We start from the raw sequence: 24,697 nt of genomic DNA, 5'->3' as shown, positions 1-24,697 counted from the left end.
CTACGGGCTCGGCGGACGCGAGGAAATAAAAAAAAACATGGCAGCCGGCGGAGGAGCGGCTCGCGGATCCTGAGGGGCCATTGCCCGCGCCGCCATGTACTCCTCCGCCGCCTCCTCTTCGACGCCGCTGCCACCCTCCACCAGGCGGGACTTCATCACCGTGACCCTCAGCCCCGGCGGAGCGCTCGAGGCAGCGGCGGCCGCCGTCGGCGGCGGCTACAACAACAGCAAGGCCTGGCGGAGGCGCTCCTGCTGGCGGGTGAGGGGAGAAGCCATGGAGTCGGGGCTGGTGGTGGGGTGCGCGGAGAGGCAATAAGGGCCGCAGCGCTCTGCCCTCCTCAGGCCGGGGTGGGAAGTGCCGCGCAGGGCGCATGCGTCAAGCCTTGGAAAGCCAGGAAGCCCCCAGGGTGGGCATTGCATAGCCATAGTCCTTAGGGTGGTTACGACTCTCCCCCTCCAACTTCACCAGTCCAGCCCAAATGGAGCAGCTAAGAGTCATAGAAGGGACCCCTAGAGTTATCCAGCCGGGCCCCCTGCAGCGCAGGAATCTCGGCTAAAGCATCCAGGACAGATGACCACACAGAGTCCACCACCTCCCGAGGGAGACAGTTCCACTGTCGGACAGCTGTTACTGTCACGGAAAGCTCTTCCTGATTTTTGGTCGGAATCTCCCGTTTGGTAACTGGAATCCATGGGTTCAAGTACTCCCCTCTGGAGCTGGAAAACAAGTTTGCTCCCTCTTCCATATGACAGCCCTTTAGATTTAGTTGTAGGGCCAGGTGAGAAATGCAGGAACTTCCTCTGACCCCTTCCCTGCAGTCTGAAATGGTTGCATTAGCTGCACTGGTTGGATTTCTGTCTCACTTTTCTGAATCATATGTACTGTTGTAGAATGACTGAATGATTGATTGCTTTCATATCCCACCTTCTCCTCCAAGGAGCTCAAGGTACATGGTTCTGAGTGCCATAATAAAGCATGCAGTGTGATCCACTTCCTCATTTAATCCCCACAGCAACCCTGTGGGGTAGGTTAGGCCAAGATGCAGTGACTGTCCCAAAGTCGCCCAGTGAGCTTCATGAGTGAGTGTGGATTTGAACCTTGGTCTCTGAGGTCCTAGCTTGATCTTCTAATCACTACATCAGCACCAGCTGTCAATCACCTTGTGGGGAAAGGGTGTGGGAGAGTGCAGCTGGAGGAGGTGCTGGGGTGGATTCTGCTTGCTCTCCTTCCCGTTGATGTTGTTGTTGTTGTTGTTGTTACAGTCATACGTTGGGTTGAAGCAGCTTCGGGTTCAGCATTTTCGGGTTGCGCTCCGCGGCAACCCAGAAGTAACGGAATGCATTACTTCCGGGTTTCACCACTCGTGCATGCGCAGATGCTCAAAATGATGTTATGCGCAGAAGCGGCAACACACAGATGTGGGTTGTGTTCGCTTCAGGATGTGAACGGGCCTCCGGAATGGATCCCATTTGCATCCAGAGGTACCACTGTATTGTAATGGTTGATTGAATGGGGTTTTTTTAAGGGTAATATTATGGATAGTAAATGTCGGTGTGTTTACCTTTGTTCCTTCAAAGGGCAGGGTTATAAAAAGAACAGGAAGAGTCCCATAGGTGCAGGAAACTGGACTATTAGTAACAATTAATAAGAATATCAATTCCAACATGTTTTGAAAACAAACCTGGAGTTTTCATTTTAGATTAATAGACTCTTGCCCCTGCTGGGTTCCTTCCAGCTTTTAAAGATAGGTATATGAACAAATGTCCATGGAGTCCAGGATCCTGCTTCCCTCAGTGGTCAACCAGATGCCCCCCCCCAGAAGCCTTGGAGGAAGCCTTAAAGGCACGTCCCCCCCCCCCAAGTTTGATGCTGCTAGTATCTAGTATTCTGAACACAGGTGTTCCAGCCCAGCTCCTCCTATGTTCTTCTGATAATTCAATCAGTCCAGAGGGGGCCCTGTCAGGTCAAGCATCCTCTTCCCCCAGTAGCCAGCCACTTACCCAAGTCCACATGTGAGGCATAAATACAACTCCCCTCTCCCATTGTTGCTTCCTAGCAACTGATACTCAGAGCCATGCTGCCTCTGAAATCTGGTGGCTCAATACAGCCATCACAATTGGTAGTCATTGATTGGCTTTTCTCTTATTTATTCTCCCCCCTCCCCTTGATTTTCAGACCAACATTTATTCTCCAAAGCAACTTGCATCAGTTCATGATGCTGGCAGCAGGTGCTGTACCTTCAAGGTGTAGGCAGGGTGCCTTTCTCTCCCCACTGAATCATCACAACAACAAAAGACAGACCTCTGGGGTGCGACAGGAAACAGAGAGGTGGCATTAGCCCTGGCAGCTTCCTTTTCGAGAAAGAAACTTTGAACAGAGAACTGGCTCTGTGTTTTCCTCAGACAGCTGTTGCTGTTAAGCCATGAAAAAGTCAAGAAGCGGCCTTGATCCAGATCTCATGAGCTGTGCTGTACGTAAGAGGAATCTCTGGCATTTTTTGTTTTTGGCAAGATGCTGACAAGAGAGGGAGGTGCCCAAGTGCAGTGAAATCAGGGCAGTTGTGGAGGCGCGTGGGACAAGGAAGGTTCATGTTGCTCCCCTTTATAAACTCTCCTTTCTAATCCCTCCATAGCGGAATAGCTATGGTGGCTGCATAGAACCTCCATGTTCAGAGGCAGTGTGCATCTTGAGTGCCAGAGGGAAGGGGGTTCTTGCCCTCCTGCCCTGCTGGTGGGCTTTCTGGAAATATCTGGCTGGCCGCTGTTGGAAGCAGGATGCTGCACTAGGTGGACCTTTCGTGTCATTCAGCTGGATTCTTCTTACTCCTTTATGGAACTATATCAGTGGTTTTTATTTAGGATCTGTGTTCAGAAGCTGGAGGAGATGCTGGAGGCATTCAACAGAGAGAGGCCAGGGAGGCTGTTGTATTTCCTGTTTCGGACTTTCCAGGAGGCTTCTGGCTGGCCTCTGTTGGAACCGAGTCTCGGATTGGTCAGTCTGAGCCAGCAGGACTGGTCATATGCTCTAACTTTTTCTCCACAGTCACAGCACAATTTAAGTTGTTTAACTGTTTTTGCTTGCAGTTTGTTCCTTTCCCCTTCCTTCCCTCCTCCCTCCCAACAGTTAAATTTCAGGTTTTAAATCCTTCTAGAAGGGTGTGTGTGTATGTACTGTATTATACTATAGAGCAGAGTGGGGCAGAAAATAAGTCAGGATCTGTAGGTAGATTGGGATCCACTGCTAGATCTCTGCGTAATCTGAAGAACACCAAGAATGATTTCTCACTCCCAGTTGCTTAAAATTTACTGCATACAGTTCAGGTTGCCTTACCACAAAAATGTTATTGTACAGTTGGAGGGCAACCAAAATTATCAGTTGTGGGGGTTGGGGGTGGAGTGACTTTCCGATGAGGGAAGTTTGCAGCATTTGGGACTCTTTAATTTAGAAAAAAAAGCCAATAAGAGGTGGCAAGATAGGAGTTTATAAAATGATGCTTGGTATGAAGAAAGTGGATAGAGAAAAGTTTTTCTTCCTTTATTATAATACTCACTAAATGTTGCAAGATCCTGTGTTCCTAACAATGGCATCAACAAATTTACCCCAAATATTGCTGAAATACTGAAAACTGGGGAGGCGGGAACCCAGAGTGGATATTTTAAGTAGAAGGGATGTGTGCTCTGCTCAGTTCTGGTGCTCATAAGAAGTTCCTGGGCTCAGAAGTCTTTCATTCTAAGATTTTGTTTTTTGATATGGTCGATCTTGGGGTTCCAGTAAAAAAGCAAAGTGGATCCAGCAAAGCTGAAGTTTGCCCACCCTTATTGTAAAGTTTCATATATGGTAAAGGAACACTGTCTACATAATTGCTTCAGAGATTCATCCTTGCTTTTCTGTGTAGAGTGAAAAGGGAGATACAAACTGGGAAGTGTTTAGTGCAGCTTGTGAAAACTCACATGGAGACAGACCTGTGGTGTCAATGCATTCATGTCATGAGCTAGGGTTCTTTTCTGATTTAGACTCGTGAGTTTTTGGCATTATTTATTTATTGCTATATAAATAGCACAGTTATTATATTTGCATTTCTGATTTCTCTCTCTATTGTTTCAATCTCAGAAATGGAAGCAGCTGTCCCGGCTCCAGCGGAGCTTGATCCTCTTCCTGTTCGCCTTTCTGGCTGTCTGCGGAGTCATCACTTATGCAAACATGTCCGAACCCTGGAAAAGTAGGTCTATTTAACTTACTTAGCTTTTCTGCAGCTTAGCAAGGTTGCAGATTTGTAATTTGTAATTTTTAAAAAGCAACTAAAGCTTCTATCCTAAACTCAGGACAGGTTTGAAAAGTTCTATACAAAGAGAGGGTCCTGTATGCAAAAGGCAGAGGCCCTTCATCGGTGGGAGGCCAGTTTTAAAGCAGCAACCACTGGAGAAAAATTAAGGGGATCTTTGCTTATTTTCAGAGGCTGTTTTACTTCTTTTGTGTTACTGAAATCAGCAAGTTTAGACCACAGTGAAAATCCCCACCCCACCCCAGGCCTCCCTAATCAAGGGCTTATTGGCTAAAAAGTATTTACATGGGGTGTAAAACAAATTCATGATCTCATTTGGGTGTCAATAATAAATGTGATGTTTTGTACCTGCTGAGAATGTTAAGATCCTAATGACTTATATCAGTAGTATAAGCATATAAGCATCTACACGATCATTGCTGAACTAGTCAAACACTTGAAACATTCAACTTGTACTTCATTGTACAGTGGTACCTCTGGTTGCAAACGGGATCCGTTCCGGAGGCCTGTTTGCAACCTGAAAAGAACGCAACCCGCGTCTGCACGTCTGTGCACATGCGGGTCGTGATTTGCTGCTTCTGTGCATGCGCATGATGTCATTTTGCATGCATGCGCGAGCAGCGAAACCTGGAAGTAACCCTTTCCAGTACTTCCGGGTCGCCGCGGGACGCAACCTGAAGAAACGTATCATGAAGCAAACGTAACCTGAGGTATGACTGTATTCGCATGGTGTTCACTTACGAAAACCCACATCGTAAGATGAGACTGTGCTATCATATTGTCAAAGCGTAGAAGTGAATGTTCGTAGACGGTTGGAAATACTCAGAAATCATAGAATCATAGAGTTGGCGTAACATGGAAGGACACTGGGCAACTTATAGAGAACTCTTGGACTTTTCAGAAGTAGTAAGATTTTAAAAAGGAGGGACTTGGACAAGTGGTGATGGATTGGTTACAGTATCATCAAATAAATGATGTGTTAAAACTGGACAAAAGAAGGGGTTTTTCGACCCAAAGTTCACAATTTGAAAGAGAGATTAGTAAAGAAAAATAATTTCTAAAATGTATAAACTACTATTAGAATGGGAGACAAAAGATGAATTGGTAAAATTCGTTGGGTAAATGAATTGGTAAAATGGGTTAAAAAATATATGATCCATTGGGTAAGGGATAAAGGGCATGATATAGAAATGAGTGCCTGGGAGAAATTATGGAAAAAAGATCTAAAATTTACTGCATGTTACACACTGAAGGAAAACCATATGAAAATGATCTATAGGTGGTATTTAACGCCAAGTAAATTAGCTAAGATGTATAAAACTGAAACTGATAGTTGTTGGAAATGTAAAGAAAAAAGAAGGCACATTTTATCATATATGGTGGACATGCAAAAAGGTTAAAAACTTCTGGGAAATGATGAATTGAAAAAAATGTTTAAAACCCCAGAAGCTTTTCTTTTAGGCATAACAGATGAAAATATACCCAGGGACCACAAATCTCTTTTTATGTATGCTTACTACAGCTGCATGGATGGTATATGCTCAGAGATAGAGGGAAGATAAAATACCAACGAAGTAAGAATGGCAGACAAAGTTAATAGAATATATAGAAATGGCTATGGGGCGGGGGAATCGTGGAGTTGGAAGGGGCCACAAGGGTCATCTAGTCCTGCCCCCTGCAGTGCAGGCTTGAACTCAAAACCATTAGATTAAGAGTCTCTTGCTCTGCTGGCGGAGCTAACGTGCTGTTGATGCATAGTTCACAGCAAAAGTTTGCAAGCTATTATTTTGGAATTGTGCGTGCATTGAAGATGAAAAACATATTTTGTTAATATGTTACATAAAACATGTTCAAGTTAGTGAGTACCCTCTCTGGACTGCCGGGCCCCAGCTGCACCTCCTGCCCTGTCATCAGCCCTGACTGCAATAATGAATGAATCGAAAGATCAAACCCAGTCTCAGCTCTTTGGGCTAATTTGTAAGGAAAAAAGAAATTATGCTAGTTCTTCTTGGTGGGTGATTTTTGTTGTGGGAGCAAGATACTTTGGACAGGGCACAATGATTTGGTTTCCATGGTTTTGTTTATTGTTCTGGTAAGCCTGAAGCCAGCATGTAAACATGTTTAACTGGATGAGATCTTACCAGGAGTCTTGGACGTTCATTTCATTATGTTGCATCAGGTGGCATTCACTGCAGTTAATTTCTCTTTCCAGGTCTAACCAGCAGAGCTTCAGAGGAACAAAAGACTTATATGGAGGTCCCTGGGTTGAAGCCAGCAAATCAGGCAGTTCTTCCAATTCCACAAAATGCTGATGCCAATCAGGGGGATTTTTCACTTCAGGTAATTCTCTCCCCGATGTCTTTTTTTGGAATTTAGAGGGTTGGGGGGTAGCAGCCTAACACACAGCAGGCACCCTCTGTATCTAAGCGTATGATATTATTTTATTATTTGGCTAATTATGCTGTTTAAAATGTGCATTTTATATCGGACTTCCTTTAGTAATGCTCCCTTTTGAAAAGCTGAGTAAGAGGTGACATGATGAACATTTATAAAACGATGCATGGCATGGAGAAAGGGGATACAGAAAAGTTTAATTTCTCCCATACTGCTGGAACTCATGGACATCTAGTGAAACTGAATGTTGGAAGATTGAGGAAGAGAAAATAAAGTACTTTTTCACGCAGGAAATGATGATTATGATGATAATGATAATGATGATGATAATAATAATAATAATAATAATAATAATAATAATAATAATAATTTATTATTTGTACCCTGCCCTTCTGGCTGGGTTTCCCCAGCCACTCTGGGCCACTTCCAACAAAGACCAAAAATACACTAAAATGTCACACACTAAAAACTTCCCTGAACAGGGCTGCCTTCAGATGTCTTCTGAATGTCAGGTAGTTGTTCTTCTCTTTGACATCTGATGGGAGGGCGTTCCACAGGGTGGGGGCCACCACCGAGAAGGCCCTCTACCTGGTTCCCTGTAGCTTTGCTTCTCACAATGAGGGAACCGCCAGAAGGCCCTCAGCACTGGACCTCAGTGTCCGGGCTGAACGATGGGGGTGGAGAGGCTCCTTCAGATATACTGGGCCGAGACCGTTTAGGACTTTAAAGGTCAGCACCAACACTTTGAATTGTGCTCAGAAACGTACTGGCAGCCAATGCAGGTCTTTCAAGACCGGTGTTATGTGGTCTCGGCAGCCGCTCCCAGTCACCAGTCCAGCTGCTGCATTCTGGATTAGTTGTAGTTTCTGGGTCACCTTCAAAGGTAGCCCCACATAGAGTGCATTGCAGTAGACCAAGCAGGAGATAACTAGAGCATGCACCACTGGCAGTTAAACTTTGGAACTATCTCCCACAGGAGGAAGTGCTTCCCGCGAGCTTGGATGGATTAAAAAGAGGATTAGACAAATTCATGAAGGATAAGGCTATCATTAGCTACTAGCCGCAACAGCTAAGCTCTGCCTCCACAGTTGGATACAACAATTTTTCTAAATGCTGGTTGCTGCAAGCTACAAGGGTGGAGGAGGGTGGAGGTGACACGACAGACGTTTACAAAATCATGCACAGATAGAGAGAAGTTTTTCTCCCTTTTCTCATGACACTAGAATTCGAGGGTCATCCAGTGAAGCAGTAATTCTTCTGAATACCAGTTACTAGATGCCGCAGAAGGGGAGAGTTCTCTTGCGCCCAGATCCTGCATGTTGGTTTCCCTTTAGGTCACCTGCTTGGCCACCATAAGAACAGGATGCTGGACTAGATGGGCAATTGGCTTGATCCAGCGGGCTCTTTAACCACAAAGGAAAGGGACGCGGGTGGCACTGTGGGTTAAACTACAGAGCCTAGGACTTGCCGATCAGAAGGTTGGCGGTTTGAATCCCCGCATCGGGGTGAGCTCCCGTTGCTTGGTCCCTGCTTCTGCCCACCGAGCAGTTCGAAAGCACGTCAAAGTGCAAGTAGATAAATAGGTACCTCTCCGGCAGGAAGGTAAACAGCATTTCCGTCCGCTGCTCTGATTTGCCAGAAGCGGCTTAGTCATGCTGGCCACATGACCCGGAAGCTGTACGCCGGCTCCCTAGGCCAGTAAAGCGAGATGAGTGCCGCAACCCCAGAGTCGGCCACGACTGGACCTAATGGTCAGGGATCCCTTTACCACAAAGGAAGAACAGGAGAGGGTGGCTTTCATTTGTGTTTTCTACCATTGCCTATCTTCTCAAGGCTGTCTGGAACACAACTTGATTAACCATTAATCTGAGGAAATGCCAGACTTGTGACTAGGCTTCTTTGCCAGCACCTTTCTCAGAAAGGAGACTGAGGTTTACGAAAGGCCCTGTATGATTGCTTCACATCTTTAATCTTTGACTCCCAGCCCAGGACTCCACCTTGTGTCTTTTGCAGGCTGCTGACGAAGTCTTGCATGCTTACCACTCATGTTAGCAAGACTCTTTGGGTGACATCCCTGGGTCACTGGTGTGTCACCTCGTGTGGTCAGAGGTTACTGCTGAAGGAAGCTCAGGTCCACTTGGGATACAATTTCTCTGGCAAAGTGGGCGAGAGAAGTGGTCTATGTCCTGAATTTTCCCTGTGTCTGAAGTTTGGCAGGATTGCTGGGGGGGGGGGCAAGCACCCTATCCTGTCTCATTGGGTGGTGCAATTATGACTCTCTTTTGCTTTGGAGGCAGGGCTGTGCAAATGGCTTCATGCTCCATCCCTTTTCATAGGAGGCACATTCCATTTTCCAGTCTTGCCTGTATTTCCAGGCAAGGGGGACCCTCACAGAGCTTCAGATTCTTTTCATGGTAGTAGGTGGTGTTAATCGAGAAATCTGAGGGCTCCGTTGGACAAAAAACAAGGACACCAGCCAGGAATACCAGAGCAAAACAGCAGCCAGTAGGCTTGGTCTTTATAGAAGACTGTCGCAACAGGACTCCCACCTGCCACAAGGTGGAACAAGATGGAAGCCCCGAACAAAAGAGAACCCAAACTTTTATTAGCTGCTCATCCCCATGTTACCCCCCAAAAAACTACATCACTAATACATCCCGGTTACATCATGAAAGGGGAGGTCTGGTGGCAGTAATCTGAGCATCCTGGACCCTGCCCCATGGTTCCCCTTGCCCTCCACCAAACACCCATCAAGTGTAACAAAAGAGATATTTACATTTCCCTGTTTCCCAGCCAAGTGAATCACACCCTTTTGTCTTCATCTGGGTTTGTTATTTCTGGAACGGCTACCTGTCTACTGAGTAGCTGAGCTCACGTGTCTATATGAATTTCTGAAGTTTTCCCAGTGAGCCAGTACAGTACATAGATCCATTGATCAGTGAATTCTTACATTTGGTATTGTGCTGCAGAGGCCCTTTGAATAGAGAGGAAGAAACTGTGATGAAGTGTTTTGTGGGGACAAATCACAAAAGCCACAAAAGTTATTGTGCTGATTTTGGTAGTGGGCTGCATGTGCATGATATCTGCTGGAGGGGCAAACCCCCCCCCCCAACCTATACATAAATTCCTGCAACAGTGGCATCACTATTACTGGCTTGTTTTCTTCTGACCTGATGAGAGAAGCCTCTCATCTTAAAGAAGCAAATGGAGGCTAGTAATGAGGCCAGGACTCAGTGTGGCTTCCTGTCCTGAGAAACTAAGAAATAGCTGGATTCAGTTCCCTGTCAACAGATGAAAGGGGAAGGGAAAGGTAGGGGCAGTTTTAGTTTATCCCAGCCCTGCAGATATGGTCAAAGACATGTGCATAGAGCCAAGTCTCCCCTTACTTCCCTGCCAGTCTTGTCAAAGGTGACAAAGCAAGTGGCTTTTTACAGGTATGTGTAGGTGTGTATGGGAAGGTGGGAAGTCATTGTTTTCTTCCTCTGCTCCATTTCCTTAGAAACCTCCGAAGCAGCTTCCTGTCCGGCGGGGACCTCCTAACCTGCAGATCAGGCCACCATGGAGAGACTCGAGGTTGAACTTCCCAGATGAAGCAGCCAAGGAGGAGGGAGAAGCTGGCCAGGCTGGTAAAGAACAAAAAACGGAGAAGTCCGTCATCAGGTAGTTGGCTGGAGGAGCATTGCTTGGTTGCAAGAAAGTTATAACACACATTTCGACCCTTTGGGAGAGACAACCGCAGGAGCAGCAGGAATGGAGATGTGAAGCTAACATGGAAAACATCTAGTGACAGATGCCTGGGCTTCAGTTCAGCTGGGGGTTAAGTTCTGAGACTAAGGAGAAGCTACACGCTGGCACCACAGAGGACCTGGGAGTGTTCTGGGCATAAGGGGCAGTAAGGGAGAACCATTTAAGAGACTTTTGTGCGGAGAAATCTGCACCCCCGGGAAAAGAGGAGCATCTATATTTGGGTATGCAGCACCCCAATCCTTGATTGAGCCTTTGTTGTGCATCTTTCTGACGTTGCTGTGACAGCAGAACCCAGACAGTTTTCCTTGAATAGTTCTCTTTTTGCAGCTGGAGAGGAGCAGTTATTGAGCCGGACCAGGGCACAGAACCTCCTTCCAACAAAATAAAGGAACCAGACAGGCCCTTGCCTGTGGAATCCGAAGATAGTAAAGAGCCAGGTAATGAGTCAAGGGGAACCCCCATCTCTGGTGAGGTCAAAGCTTATTCCTGCCATGCAGGCAGTTGCTGGTTACTGCTACACAAAACAGACAGGTCTGAAACAGACATGTCTGTTGGGTACAGAGACTGTTGGGGAAATATCCAGGTTCAAGCCTGATACCCTGGGCTGCTTGGAACGGCCAGTAGAATCCAGATGCCAGTCATCAGTAAAATAGGATGTTTATTTAGGTGTTGCAGGGTTGATGCATCACAGTCTCATCCAGCAAGTAGTATGGGGGGCGGCACACCAAATATGAAAAAAGCACAAGCAGGTATATACAGTTACAAACAAAGGGTCAGGTCTGTCCATATATGGCGATAACTTCCACCTTCTAACTTCTATCGGCTTCTACAAGAAATGGCAACAGGCTTCTAACTTCCTTATCTGTTTTCCTACAACAGTTTATAGTAACAAGTGTGGTGTAGTGGATAACTCGTAATCTGGGGAACCGGGTTCGCTTCCCCGCTCCTCCACATGCAGCTGCTGGGTGACCTTGGCCTAGTCACACTGAAGTCTCCCAGCCCCACTCACCTCACAGAGTGTTTGTTGTGGGGGAGGAAGGGAAAGGAGAGTGTTAGCTGCTTTGAGACTCCTTCGGGTAGTGATAAAGCGGGATATCAAATCCAAACTACTACTCTTCTTCAAGTTCCTGCTTATGTGCTACTTTGTTCTTCTCTCACGGTTCTGTTGTGAACACAGCCTTGACATTCCAACCTTCACTAGCTCAGTCCTTCTCCAACACTTTTCAATTTCCATTCTTTAATTTATCTGACATATTAGTGAAGATGTGGGCCCAAGCTTTCTTCCTGCCATTTCCCCTTTGTTTCAAACAGTATGGCTGCATGTAACATTCGAATGTTGTTTATTTTAACCTTTTTTAACGCTCATAGCGCTGTGGGTTAAACCACAGAGCCTAGGACTTGCCGATCAGAAGGTTGGTGGTTCGAATCCCCGTGAAGGGGTGAGCTCCCGTTGTTCGCTCCCTGCTCCTGCCAACCTAGCAGTTCGAAAGCACATCAAAGTGCAAGTAGATAAATAGGTACCACTCCAGCAGGAAGGTAAACGGCGTCTCCGTGCGCTGCTCTCGTTCGCCAGAAGCAGCTTAGTCATGCTGGCCACATGACCCAGAAGCTGTATACCGGCTCCCTTGGCCAATAAAGCGAGATGAGCACCGCAACCCCAGAGTCGGCCACGACTGGACCTAATGGTCAGGGGTCCCTTTAACTTTATGGTTTTGTTTTAGCCGTGGTTTGTTGGAACAAACTAGGATCAGTCTTGTGGATAAACAAAGCAACCATGCCTAATTTTGCCTAATGCTGATTTCACTTTTCTAATGGCTCTTGCCTCATATCTCTGGCCATGTGAGCGTCTGGGGAGGGGTGCTGGAAAAAAACCAGGTTCATGCCAGTACATTGCATTCAAAAAGTAATGGGAAATCATGGTTGCACAAGCCATTGTTTGTAAGCCAACTTCAGTCCATGGTTTCACATTCTGAATTGTTAATTTCCCCTCGCCCCCCCAAAAAATATCAAACCTATTAGTCACTTGTCGCCTGATGGTCTCCAAACAACTTACACTAAAAATAAATAAATACACACACAACAATAAGGGAAGGGGGGGAAAAATAAGGGGATTGTATATTATATTAATATATTGTCTAACAAAACACTTATGAAAAAGCAAAAAAATTAAATTGCCTTATAAATAATAACAGTGTTAACTATACGATTAACTAATAAGTTTGAAAATGGGGAAAAAATGGTTTGGTAGTTGACTGGAGTAGGCGAATCATGCAATGTCAGAGGGGGCCCTTGCCTAAACAGAATCCAGAGAGCTGGTCCCAGCAGCTAAGTTCCTGTGTCCTACAGCTGAGTTCTTTTGCTTTCTGATTTTAGTACCTCTCAATGAGCGCCAGATGGCAGTGATAGAAGCATTCCGCCACGCTTGGAAAGGCTACAAGGAGTTTGCCTGGGGCCACGACGAGCTGAAGCCCATCTCTAAGTCGTTCAGTGAATGGTTTGGCCTTGGCCTAACACTCATTGATGCCCTGGACACCATGTGGATCATGGGCTTGAAAGAAGGTCTGCCCCATTTCTCCCATGTCAGTTTTTTCACCTGGCCTCGTTTACTTGATTTATTTTACCAAATGTCTGTACCACTTCATCGTAGCAGAACCTCTTGAGTGGTTTATGGGAAGTGTTGAAATCACCACTAAGACAATTAAAAGCAAATAATGAAAAGCATTTATAAAAGCAAAGTCAGTAAACAAAAAGAAGAGATTTAAAACATGCCTGCTTTTATGTGTCTTCATAGGCTTGCTCAAACAAAAATGTTTTAAGCAGAAAAAATACAGTGAAGGCACTTGCCTAATGCCAATAGACAGGGAGTTCCAAAGAGCAGGTATTGCTGTGCCAGAAGAATGATTTATTGCAGCTGCAGAACAGGTATTACGTGGCATCTGCAACAGTGGCAGATCTGCAGATCAGACTGGTCAAATGGCCACATGCGGAGCGAGGCAATGCCCTCCTTTCCATTGTTTCTCTTGCTCCGCCAGTGTTATCTGAGGTGCCAGAACCTTTCTGCCAGAGCTGGCACATTACCTTGAATATTAGCACACTTTGCTGTAGCTGCAGAAGATTTTCTTTTTTGTCTCTTGTGTGTGAGTTCGGGGGAAGGGGTTTAGTTTGGGCCCCCAACCTCAGGTTGACTGTGTCTGCTGTGGAGATCTTCCCCTGCCCCCTACCCCACCCACTTCCACAGGCATGAATGGTAGAGAGCTATATTGGGCAGGAGCCATAGCTGCAGCAGAACACACTGTGCAGATGCAGAAGGCACTGGCATCATCTCCAGTTAAAAGGGCCCAGGTGACAAGTGATGGCAAATACACTTTTCTGCATCAAAAGCTGGACAGCTGTTGCCAGTTAGAGTAGGCAGCACTGGAATAGATGGACCCATTTCCTAAATGGGCATAAAGGCAGCTTCTCCTGCTCCTAGGCCAACAAAGCAAACCTGTGTTCAGCAGCTTGGGAGGCTGCTCTTTTACCTGGCATCCAGGTGGGCAGGAGCCACTCCCAGATGTGGCCTTAAGAATGAGGGAGGGGGATTTCCCGAGTCTTCCCTTCCCCAGCAGCCCAGAAAACCTTGGTGCAGGGTTTCCGTTGACAATCTCTTGACTCCCTTCCCCAATGCAGAGTTCAAAGAAGCAAGGACGTGGGTTGCCACTGACCTCAACTTCAACAAGAATGTGGACGTCAACCTATTTGAGAGCGCCATTCGGATCCTTGGGGGCCTGTTGAGCACTTACCACCTCACGGGGGACAACCTCTTCCTAGAAAAAGCTGTAAGTAGCCCTGCGATCTTGCAGTCCAACAACAACCAACGTCCCCCACCCCACCGCTGCCGCCGCCAAATTCCCACAATAATGTCTGAACGTTTCTGACACTCTTGAGAACGTAGCAGCCCTGTGGAACTGAAAACTGAGGGAAGCCAGTTTAAAACCAATGTCTGTTTACAGTGGTTAGTTGGATGTTTTCCATACCCACCTCTGCCACCTTGTCATGAGTCCCATAGAGAAATTGTAGAGAGAGCGGTCAGACCAGGAGAGGGTTGGGGTGTTGGAGGAGCTGCCTGCTGGTGACCCTGGGGAGACAGGCTGTGCCTGGGCCTTGAGAGGCTGGAATCCAATCTTGGGGAGGGTCCTGGTGGTGTAGCCTCCCAGCACTCTGCTCTGTCCCCTTCCCGCGTCACCTGGGAGTGCTGTGTGCACTCCATAACCCCCAGCTCCAGTGCCAGTCTCACCTCTGATCCTGACACCTCTGCTGCACCACTAGAGTCCACTCCAGCTCATCCTCTTAGGAGAGGTTAGGCACTCATCAGGAAGAAAGGGTATTCAAGGAAGACTGGAAAACGTTTATTGAATATATGAAGTATCATTGTAAACAAATTCAAACACTAGCAGGATTAGAGTAAATTTCAGCAATATAAATTAGGTAAAGGTAAAGGTACCCCTGCCCGTACGGGCCAGTCTTGACAGACTCTGGGGTTGTGCGCCAATCTCACTTAAGAGGCCAGGGGCCAGCGCTGTCCGGAGACACTTCCGGGTCACGTGGCCAGCGTGACATCGCTGCTCTGGCGAGCCAGAGCCGCACACGGAAACGCCGTTTACCTTCCCACTGGTAAGCGGTCCCTATTTATCTACTTGCACCCGGAGGTGCTTTCGAACTGCTAGGTTGGCAGGCGCTGGGACCGAGCAGCGGGAGCGCACCCCGCCGCAGGGATTCGAACCGCCGACCTTTCGATAGGCAAGCCCTAGGCGCTGAGGCTTTAACCCACAGCGCCACCTGCGTTGAGATAAAATGGATAAAATAGGATGCAGAGTAAATAGAATATGAAACAGCAAGGGAAAGTTAAAAGGAGCCATGGAAAGCGGGGAAGGGAAGTCAATGTTTAATGTATTGTATTTGGTGTATGTTAATGGGGAAAAAACGTAACAATGAAAATCCCACATAACGGGACCCAGGTTGTGTTTGTGCTTGTCTTCATTTGCTTAGCCAGACACAGCACCTGTTGTTTCTTTGAACCCTGTTTTGTACCACACTGATTTGAGCATTGAAGATGTTGGCAGAGACTGCACTCCGAGTTCGAGTTCTCAATCCAGTGAGAGCCAGGAGGACACTTGCTGATAAAGGGCTCTGCAAATCCAAGGATTGGGGAAACCCTTTTATGTGCTGTGGATGTCATGAGGGAGACCCTCAAGGGCAGCCTCCCCCAACCTGGTGCCCTCCAGATGTTGTGGACTGAAACGGCCAGTGGTCAGGCACGATGGGAGCTGCAGTCCAATACCTGAGTCTGGGGAATACTGCTTTGCCTGTTCTCCTCTCAGTGACACTTCAGAGGAGTCCATCCGTAGCAGATCTAGCTGTCAAGCAAATGATGAGCATTAGTGGCATTCTGTTTGGTTGCTGAGCTTGGATGCAGCAAACCACTTAGCTTTTTTGATATCCCTGAAAGAGTTGTTGATTTTGCTTCTTGAATGGCTACCCTCTCCCCCTACTCCCCCTGCCCCGCTCTATGTTTAAAGGCAAGCTGCGTTTGAAATTGAGGGAAATGTCAAGAGCCCTTGGTAACATTGCGTAATATAGTGGGGGTGTGGGTCTGTTCTAAAATGTCAGGCATGAGCCCTTAGGCCCTTCTGAAGTAGCTCTTTGGACCCCAGCAAGTCAGTACTGGCTTTGGCAGCCCCAGAATGCCCCTGCCCCCTTCAGAAAACAGGCTTCGTGATGGAGGGCCCGACCTCTAAGGCTGGCTAGCTCAGTAGTTCTGAAATGGCATGACAGGGATTGTGGGGGATTCTCCAGGGCAAGACAGGAGATGGTAGATAGCTTTCCATGAAAAGCAGCGAGCACATAGCCGCTGACCGCATTATAGAATTGTAGAGTTGGAAGAGACCCCTAGGGTCATCTAGCCAACCCCCTGCAATGCAGGAAACTCATCTAAAGCATCCATGAAAGATGTCCATCTGACCTCCTTGAAAGCCATTGGTTCGAGTCCTACTCTCCAGATCAGGAAAAAACAAGCTTGTTCCCTCTTCCATGTGACAGCTCTTAATGTATTTGAAGATTATTGTCATACCTCCTCTCAGTCTCCTATTTTCCAGGCTAAACCTACCCAGCTCCTTCAACTGTTCCTCTTAAGACTTTGTCTCCAGGCCCTTGATCATCTTGGTTGCCCTCCTCTGCACATGTTCCAGCTTGTCAACATCCTCCTTAAATTTGGTGCCCAGAACTGGACCCAGTATTCGAGGTGTGGTCTGACCAAGGCAGAATGGAGTGGGACTAGTACTTCCCTTCTTCTGAACACTACCTCTGTTGATGCAGCCTAGAATCGTGATGGCTTCTTTTGCTGCTGCATCATGCTGTTTACTCACATTAAATTTATGACCCCTAGGTCATTTTCACGTGTACTGCTAGCAAGCCAGGTGCCCCGTCTTATATTAGTGCAGCTTGTTCTTCCTGCCTAAGTGCAGAACCTTTCATTTGTCCTTATTGAAATTCACTTTGTTAGTTTGGGCCCAGTTCTCCAATCTGTTACAGTATAAGGTCATTTGAATCACAATTCTGTATTCTGCAGAATTAGCTACCCCTCCCAGCTTGGTGTCATCTGCAGATTTGATTAGCATCCCCTCAATTCCTTAGTCCTAGTCATTGTTAATAAAGACACTGAACAACAATGAGCCCAGGACAGAACCCTGCAGCACCCTTCCTGTCCCTGTTCTTCAGGATGACGAGGAAGCACTAATGAGAACTCTTTGGATTCAGTCAGTCAACCAGATACAAATTCACCTCACAGTTACCTCATTCAACCCACATTTTATCAGCATGCTCGCAAGAATATCATGGGGAACTTTGTCAACACTCTTACTGAAATCAAGATACACTATGTCCACAGCGTTCCTCTGATCCATCAAGCTTGTGACTCTCATCAAATAAATGTGATTCATCTAGCATGACTTGCTTTGAGAAACCCATGCAAAATCTTAGTAATCACAGCATCCTTTTCTACATGCTCACAGACCAACTGTTGAATTATCTGTTTCCTGGTATCATTGTCAAGCTCACCAGTCAGTAGTTTTTTTGTTGTTTAGTCGTGCCCAACTCTTCATGACCCCCTGGACCAGAGCACACCAGGCACTCCTGTCTTCCACTGCCTCCCACAGTTTTGTCAAACTCATGCTGGTAGCTTCAAGAACACTGTCCAGTCATCTCGTCTTCTGTCGTCCCCTTCTCCTTGTGCCCTCCATCTTTCCCAACATCAGGGTCTTTTCTAGGGAGTCTTCTCTTCTCATGAGGTGGCCAAAGTATTGGAGTCTCAGCTTCAGGATCTGTCCTTCCAGTCAGCACTCAGGGCTGATTTCCTTCAGAATGGAGAGGTTTGATCTTCTTGGTCTGTAGTTACCTAGGTCTTATCCCCCCCCCCCATTTTTGAAGATGGAGACATTTGCCTTCCTCCACTCTGTAGGGACCTCACCTGTTCTCCAAGATTTATCAAAGATCATAAACAAAGGCTCTGAATTTACATCCGCAATCTCCTTTAGTTCCCTTGGGTGCAACTCATCAGGCCTTGGAGATTTGAAATCAATTAAAGTACCTTGGTGTTCCCTTACTACCTCTCTTCCTATCTTGGGCTGCAGCTCTCTACTTGCATCATTTATTCTGTTATCACCAGGTTGGGCATCACTTTCCTTTTGGGTGAAGACAGAGGCAAAGTAGGTACTGAGTAGTTCCGCCTTCTCTTTGTCACCAAGTAGCATTTCTCCGCCTTCCCTACGTAGAGGACCTACAATTTGCTTGTTTTCCTCTGGCTTCAGACATAGCAGAATAAACATTAATCATCATCATCATCATCTCTCTCACAAGCCTGAGCTCATTCTGAGCTTTAGCCAGCCTGACCTTCACCCTGCAACTGTTGGCTACTCTTGTTTACCCCTCCTTTGTGATTGCCCAATTCTTCCATTTCTTAACTCTCAGCTCATCTGTAAGCTCCTTGTGCAACCACACTGCTTTCCTTAGATGCCTCCCACTTTTCTTTCTTGTTGGTATTGTCTGCATTTGGGCCTTCAATATTTCTCCGTTTAGAAACTCCTATCCATGTTGGTCTCCCTTCTCTTTGAGTATTTCTGACCATGGGATCTCACCCAGTAGCTCCTTCAGCTTTTCGAAACTGGCCTTCTTAAAGTCCAGAGTGCATGTCCAACTACACTCAACTTTCCCTTCCCTCTGTATCATGAAACCCAACAGGACATGATCACTTCCTTCCAAGTTTCCCAGTACTTCCACTTTGTTGATCAGTGCCTTCCTGTTGGTGAGGACTGGGTCTAGAACAGATGATCCCTTTGTTGCTTCTTCCACCTTCTGGGAAATGAAATTGTCAGTGAGGCAATGGAGGAATTTGTTGAACCTTTCATTTGTGGCAGAATTTGAGTTCCAACAGATATCAGGGAAGTTGAAGTCTCCCATGACTACTATCTCTCTCTAGTTCTGTATTGCATTAGGTGCCTTCCTTGTGAGGTGTGACAGTGAGGTCCAGTGGGCCTGGCTGATGACAGCCCTATTAACTGAATGCATGACTGGAAATATTCCCCTTTGGTACATACAGCAAACCAACTCAGGTGGCTTGTAGAATAGCAAGTTTGAACCTGCACAAGGCAAACAAACTCAATGAAGCACTCGGATCCAGGTGGCAATCCCAAGTCCAATAGCAACATGGCAGTGCCTTGCAAGACTGATTTAGCTGCCAATTTAGCTTATTCTTGCATTGCATGGGGTTGGGCTAGATGACCCTTTGGGGCCCTTCCAACCCTACAGTTCTGTGATTCATCAAAGTGGTTTTTGCTCACGGTGAATAATAAAATGATATTGGCTGTTCTCTCTCCTCCTCCTGTCTCTTCCCCCACCCCACCCTGCCAATATCACATATTCTCGACTGTTCAGAAAGATATTGGGAGCAGGCTCATGCCCGCCTTCAACACCCCATCTAAGATTCCATTTTCGGATGTCAACATTGGTCGGGGCACAGCGCATCCTCCTCGCTGGACATCGGATAGCACCGTAGCAGAGGTGACCAGCATCCAGCTGGAGTTCAGGGAGCTTTCGCACCTTACTGGGGAAGAGAAATTTCAGGTATAGCTGTTGGTGAGCTCTTCTCTCCTTCCTTTTCTGATGGCATGCAGAGGGGGACCGTTGGCCATCTAGTCCCACCCCCTTCCATCTCTTGCCGGAAAATGGGAATGTCAATCCATGCCATCCTGACTTTTGCAGACCAGAAGTGGGAATAAATAGCTTCTGGGACATATATCATTCCTGTGCTATATAGACCCGGGCACTTAAGCTAAGACACCCAGAATGGAACAGGTGGGAGGGAGGGGTTGGAGAGACAATTGTCTGATATGATCCCAACGATTCCAAACCACCCCCAGTATTTCCAGTAACCAATGCAGCAGGATTTAAGGTTCTATTAAAATGCAGTGTAAAGTAGTTTCTCTTTTGGCAGGGTAATAGTTACTGTTTATGCCAGGAAAATAAATGAGCATGGAGAACAGGCTTGTCCATGCCTATTAGCCCAGCTAGCAAATGCAGGCCTTCTTGTTTATATCTGGTATACCTCTAACTATTGGATTCTGAGAACGGGCAACCGGAGGCAACTGTTGCCTAGGAAGTCTTGCGGCCACTGAGAGAGAGGCACTTGGCTGGCCACTATTGGAAGCAAGGTGCTGGGCTGCATGGATACTTGGCCTAGTCCAGCAAGGCTGTTCTTGCATTTTCGCTTGTCTCTGAGAAATCAAAATTTGAAATTCAGTCCATCTGTTTTTGTACTTTTCCCTGGGGGGTGGGGGTTGTGTAAGCGTACAAATGAGTCTCCCTTGTTTGTACATGTAGAAAGCAGTGGATGGGGTGATGAAACATGTCCACACCCTTGCTGGCAAGAACGACGGCTTGGTGCCTATGTTCATCAACACCAACAGTGGGCAGTTTACCCACTTGGGGGTCTATACTCTTGGAGCCCGAGCAGACAGCTACTATGAGTACCTGCTCAAGCAATGGATCCAGGGAGGGAAGAAAGAAAATGAGTAAGTCCTTTTTACTTTCCCCCATCGCCTCCTTTCTTTTTTTTAAACCCTTGATTACATTGAACCTTGCTGGAAGTGGGGAATAGGTGGGCATCAAGGGGCCTGTTGAAGATCTGTGCCCTCCGTATGGAGGCAGACTATTGAGTGACCTGGATGGAAATGCAACATCATGTTGGAAATCTGTCCACTGCCCCAGGCATTTCATAATCCTCTTAAACCAGACTTCCCTAGCCTAGTGCCCTTCGGATGCTTTGGACTACAGCTCCCATCATCCCCAGCCAGCATGACTGTATGATGCTAGAGCTGGTAGTAGTGCAGCTGGGGCTGATGGGAGTTGTAGTCCAAAGCATCTGGAAGGGTGCCAGTTTGCATAAGGCTGTCTTAAACTAATTTTTTTTCCTGTTCTGAAAAAGCCATTTTGCTCTATGACCTATGACAGTTCATTCACAGATTGACACACACAAGGTAAATGTGAATGTCACACAGGCTGGAAGTGTGAAAGAGCTCTGGGTGGTATCTTGTCTGCCTCTGTTGACAGCAGTCACAGTGCTTAAAAAAACAAGCCCTCCTGATGTGTGTGTGTGTTTATAATTGTCAGGCTTTTGGAAGATTACGTGAAGGGTGTCGAGGGGGTGAAGATGCACCTTCTCCGGAAATCGCAACCAAGGAGACTGACTTTTGTTGGTGAACTTGCTCATGGCCGCTTCAGCGCTAAAATGGTGGGCTTGCTTTCCACGGCTGGGAGAGCTATTTGTTAACATTGTTTTCTCTTGACCGCTCTGTTCTGTAAAGAGGTCCGATTCCTTTTTCCATTTTGCTCCTCCCTGAACCACCAGACTTCACCCGTTTTTATCTGTAAGGGTGTCCTGGTCTTTGACTTTGTAAAAGGCTTGCACCTCTCCTCCTTTTTCATGAAAGTTAGGCAGCAATCCTGTACATCCTTTCTTGACTGTGATCTTCACTGAATACAATGGGATACAGTTCTGAGTGTATGTGGACTGCTAGCCAAATTTTTCCTTTCTATTCCCCAAACAAAATCTTAATTCCACTGGATAAAACGAGCTGAATTTGTCAATGCACTATCACATTTTGGTGGGTGCCCTCTTAGTGTTGTAGATCTGTCTTTTTCTGGGCTCTGGGGCACCTCACAAACTTTTCACCGGTTGATTCAAGGAGTAGCTCCCATGAAAACGGTTGGGCTTTTACTCCTCAGTCGTCCATTGCTCAGCCACAGGGAACTGCCGGCTGTGTCCTAGGGTACAATCTTCAGCTCATGTCTGGCAGCATTCTTCCTCTTCCCTCCCTATCCTCGTTTCATTCTGGGTTGTCTCTATTAAGATCATAAGCCTTTATTTTTAATTTCTACCCCCAAGTGCACTGTCAGGAAAGCAGTATACATAGTAAAAAAAAACCCACCTTGAAATGCAGGGACCCGGTCGACCTGTCCTGTTACCCCATCCAAATGGAGCATGTGCCCAAGAACCCTTTTCAACACCCTCTGGTTCTGTATCAGGGCTCCTTGCAGATAGATTGCCAGAGAAGTCTCCCCGCCCCAGCATAGACTTTGAAAACTCATAGAGAGATTTGGTTCTTCCTTAACTCTTGCCATGTGTTTCCTGAGCAGGATCACCTGGTCTGCTTCTTGCCCGGAGCCCTGGCTCTTGGTGCCCACAATGGGCTCCCCGCGGACCACATGGCCTTGGCAGTGGAGCTGGCAGAAACCTGCTACCAGATGTATGCGCAAGTGGAGACGGGCCTGAGCCCAGAGATTGTCCACTTCAACATGCATGCACAAAAGGACCGGAAGGATGTGGAGATAAAGGTGAGCAACTCATCAGGTGCGGGGTGTTCCATCTGTCCTTCTTACAACTGTATTACTCCGATATTGGGGGGGGGGTCTTGGGGGGCGGAGTCTAAAACTGAGAGGTTCTGCTTTATTAAAGACCATCTAGAGAGAAGATACAGTGGACGCTCGGGTTGCAAACGTGATCTGTGTGGGAGGCGCGTTCGCAACCTGCAGTGTTCGCAACAGCAGTGCCGTGTCTGTGCATGCACAGGTTGCGATTCGGTGCTTCTCCGCATGCGCTGAAACCCTGAAGTAACCTGTTCTGGTACTTTCAGGTTCAGCGCCGTGCACAACCCGAAAATGCACAACCTAAAGCACCTGTAACCTGAGGGATGCCTGTACATGAGACAGTGGCGGAGTGTCATGCTCCAGCACTGGGGGGGGGGGGGGGAGAGAGAGCAGGCGGGGGCGAGGCTGGCGTGCGTCCTGGGGGCGTGGCACACTGCCTGTAAGGGGGGGGCAGCCATGATGGCACCCCACCGGGATCACGCTGCCGGGGGCGGTGCGCTCTCCACGCACTCCTCTTCCTCTGCCAGTGACATGAGAGTCCCAGTTTGTAGCTTTGGGTCTCTTAGCAACTGTGCAACTTCATGGTAAGTACCAGTGAGAGGACCTTTGGAAGAGTCTTCCCTGTGCAGCTTGCCTGGCACCATCTTTGTGGTGTTTTCACACAATGAGAAACTTTCTATTCAATTGGGGCCTATTAAACGGCTAGCTGGTGTCACCCGGGCCTTGTGATTCTTGGCCCCATGTCGGGTGCAACTGAGTTTTGCTTTTGTGGTCTCCTGACTTCTTTGCATTCATGTTGTTTTCTTATTTATTAAAAGACCAGCTAAGAGAACAATGTTATGAGACAACAAATGCAATAAAATGAATAACTTAAGAAAATAAATAAGCAAGCTACTAGCTTTTGTGTGCTACAAGCACCTATTAGGGATGTATACTCTGGCATGCATATATACATTTTAAAAACGGACGTGCTCAGTGGGTATATTGCAAACATTTTGGATCAAGAAAAGTAAGGATTATGGTAAAATGGAGGAAGGAGAGGCCAGTACACACACACACACACACACACCCCTCAGGGCTGAGGGATATGGGGCTACAAAGGGCCTCTTTCTTCTTCTATAATTCTTTATTTGTTTCCCCTACCCCAGGCAGCGGACAGGCACAATCTTCTGCGCCCTGAGACAGTGGAGAGCCTTTTCTACCTGTATCGATTCACTGGTGATAAGAAGTACCAGGATTGGGGCTGGGAGATACTGCAGAGCTTCAATAAATACACACGGGTAAAGCGGATCTCTGGGGTGCGCTTTGGAAGCTCTTGGGCAGCCTTGGTCCATATCTTCACATGATGCACAGCTGATTTATGGAATTTGCTGCCACAAAATGTGAAGGCCTTGAGCTTAATTAACTTTAGAGGGTGTGTGTGTGTGCATGAGAAATCCAGTGGCTATTAGTCCTAGTGGCTAAATGAAGCCTCCATGTTCAGAAGCAGCATAGCTCTGAAGACCACTTGCTAAGGAGCAACAGCAGGGGAAGACAGTTGTCTTTATGCCCTGCTTGAGGACTTTACCTAGAGGCAACTGGCTGACCCCTGTTGGAAGCAAGTGGCTGGCCTTGGTGTGTTCTTTGGTATGATCCAGTAGGGATGCTCTTACGGTGCTTGTTTTTAAAGATTATCATCTCACTTTTCCAGCTTGTGTTAGCTGTCCAGGCCAGCCTCTGCCAACCTGGTGTCCTTCAGACGTTTTGGGCTGTGACTCCCATCAGCCTCCAGCACAATGAGTTGTAGTTTGGAACACCTGGAGGACACCAGGTTGAAGAAGGCTGGCTTAGAACATTCAAGGCAGTCATATGCATGACACCAGGCAATGCCGGAAAGACGACATTCTTGAAGGCTGTCCTCCTGTGCACAACCCTCCCCCACTTTTCCTCATGACGTAGAAAACATGGGATTTGGAAACCTTACGTGGAGGGGGTGGGGAATGGCTGGTGCAGATGTGTGTGTCATTACACTTGCCAAGCAATAACCAAATGGCTCTAGGCAGGGAGCAGTCCCATGCTCAGGTTTGTTTTCTTGGGATCCTTCTGCCCAGGTCCCCACTGGTGGCTACACGTCCATCAACAACGTCCAGAGCACCAGCAACCCGGAGCCAAGAGACAAGATGGAAAGCTTTTTCCTCGGGGAAACACTCAAGTATCTTTTCTTGCTCTTCTCTGACGATGTGGACTTGATAAACCTCGATAAGTATGTCTTCAACACAGAAGCTCACCCTCTTCCAATTTGGCCATCAGCATAAAATGAAAGATGAGGCACCAAC

The 24,697-nt window shown here is 47.1% G+C and overlaps 1 protein-coding gene across 1 annotated transcript; it reads left to right on the top strand.

Annotated features, from left to right (window-relative positions):
• MAN1B1 (mannosidase alpha class 1B member 1) lies at nt 1-24,697 on the top strand. Its single transcript, XM_079962072.1, has 13 exons — nt 1-259; nt 4,112-4,220; nt 6,496-6,623; nt 10,177-10,337; nt 10,752-10,861; nt 12,798-12,983; nt 14,094-14,242; nt 19,392-19,580; nt 20,337-20,527; nt 21,126-21,246; nt 22,152-22,349; nt 23,531-23,662; nt 24,473-24,697. The coding sequence occupies exons 1-13, from the start codon at nt 95-97 to the stop codon at nt 24,674-24,676; spliced, it is 2,043 nt and encodes a 680-aa protein (XP_079818198.1). The 5' UTR covers nt 1-94; the 3' UTR covers nt 24,677-24,697.

Source organism: Podarcis cretensis (genome assembly GCF_951804945.1).
Source record: "Podarcis cretensis genome assembly, chromosome: Z".
Classification (NCBI taxonomy): Eukaryota; Metazoa; Chordata; class Lepidosauria; order Squamata; family Lacertidae; genus Podarcis; species Podarcis cretensis.
Note: the sequence above shows the minus strand (reverse complement) of the source record. Positions and strands in the feature narration are given on the sequence as shown.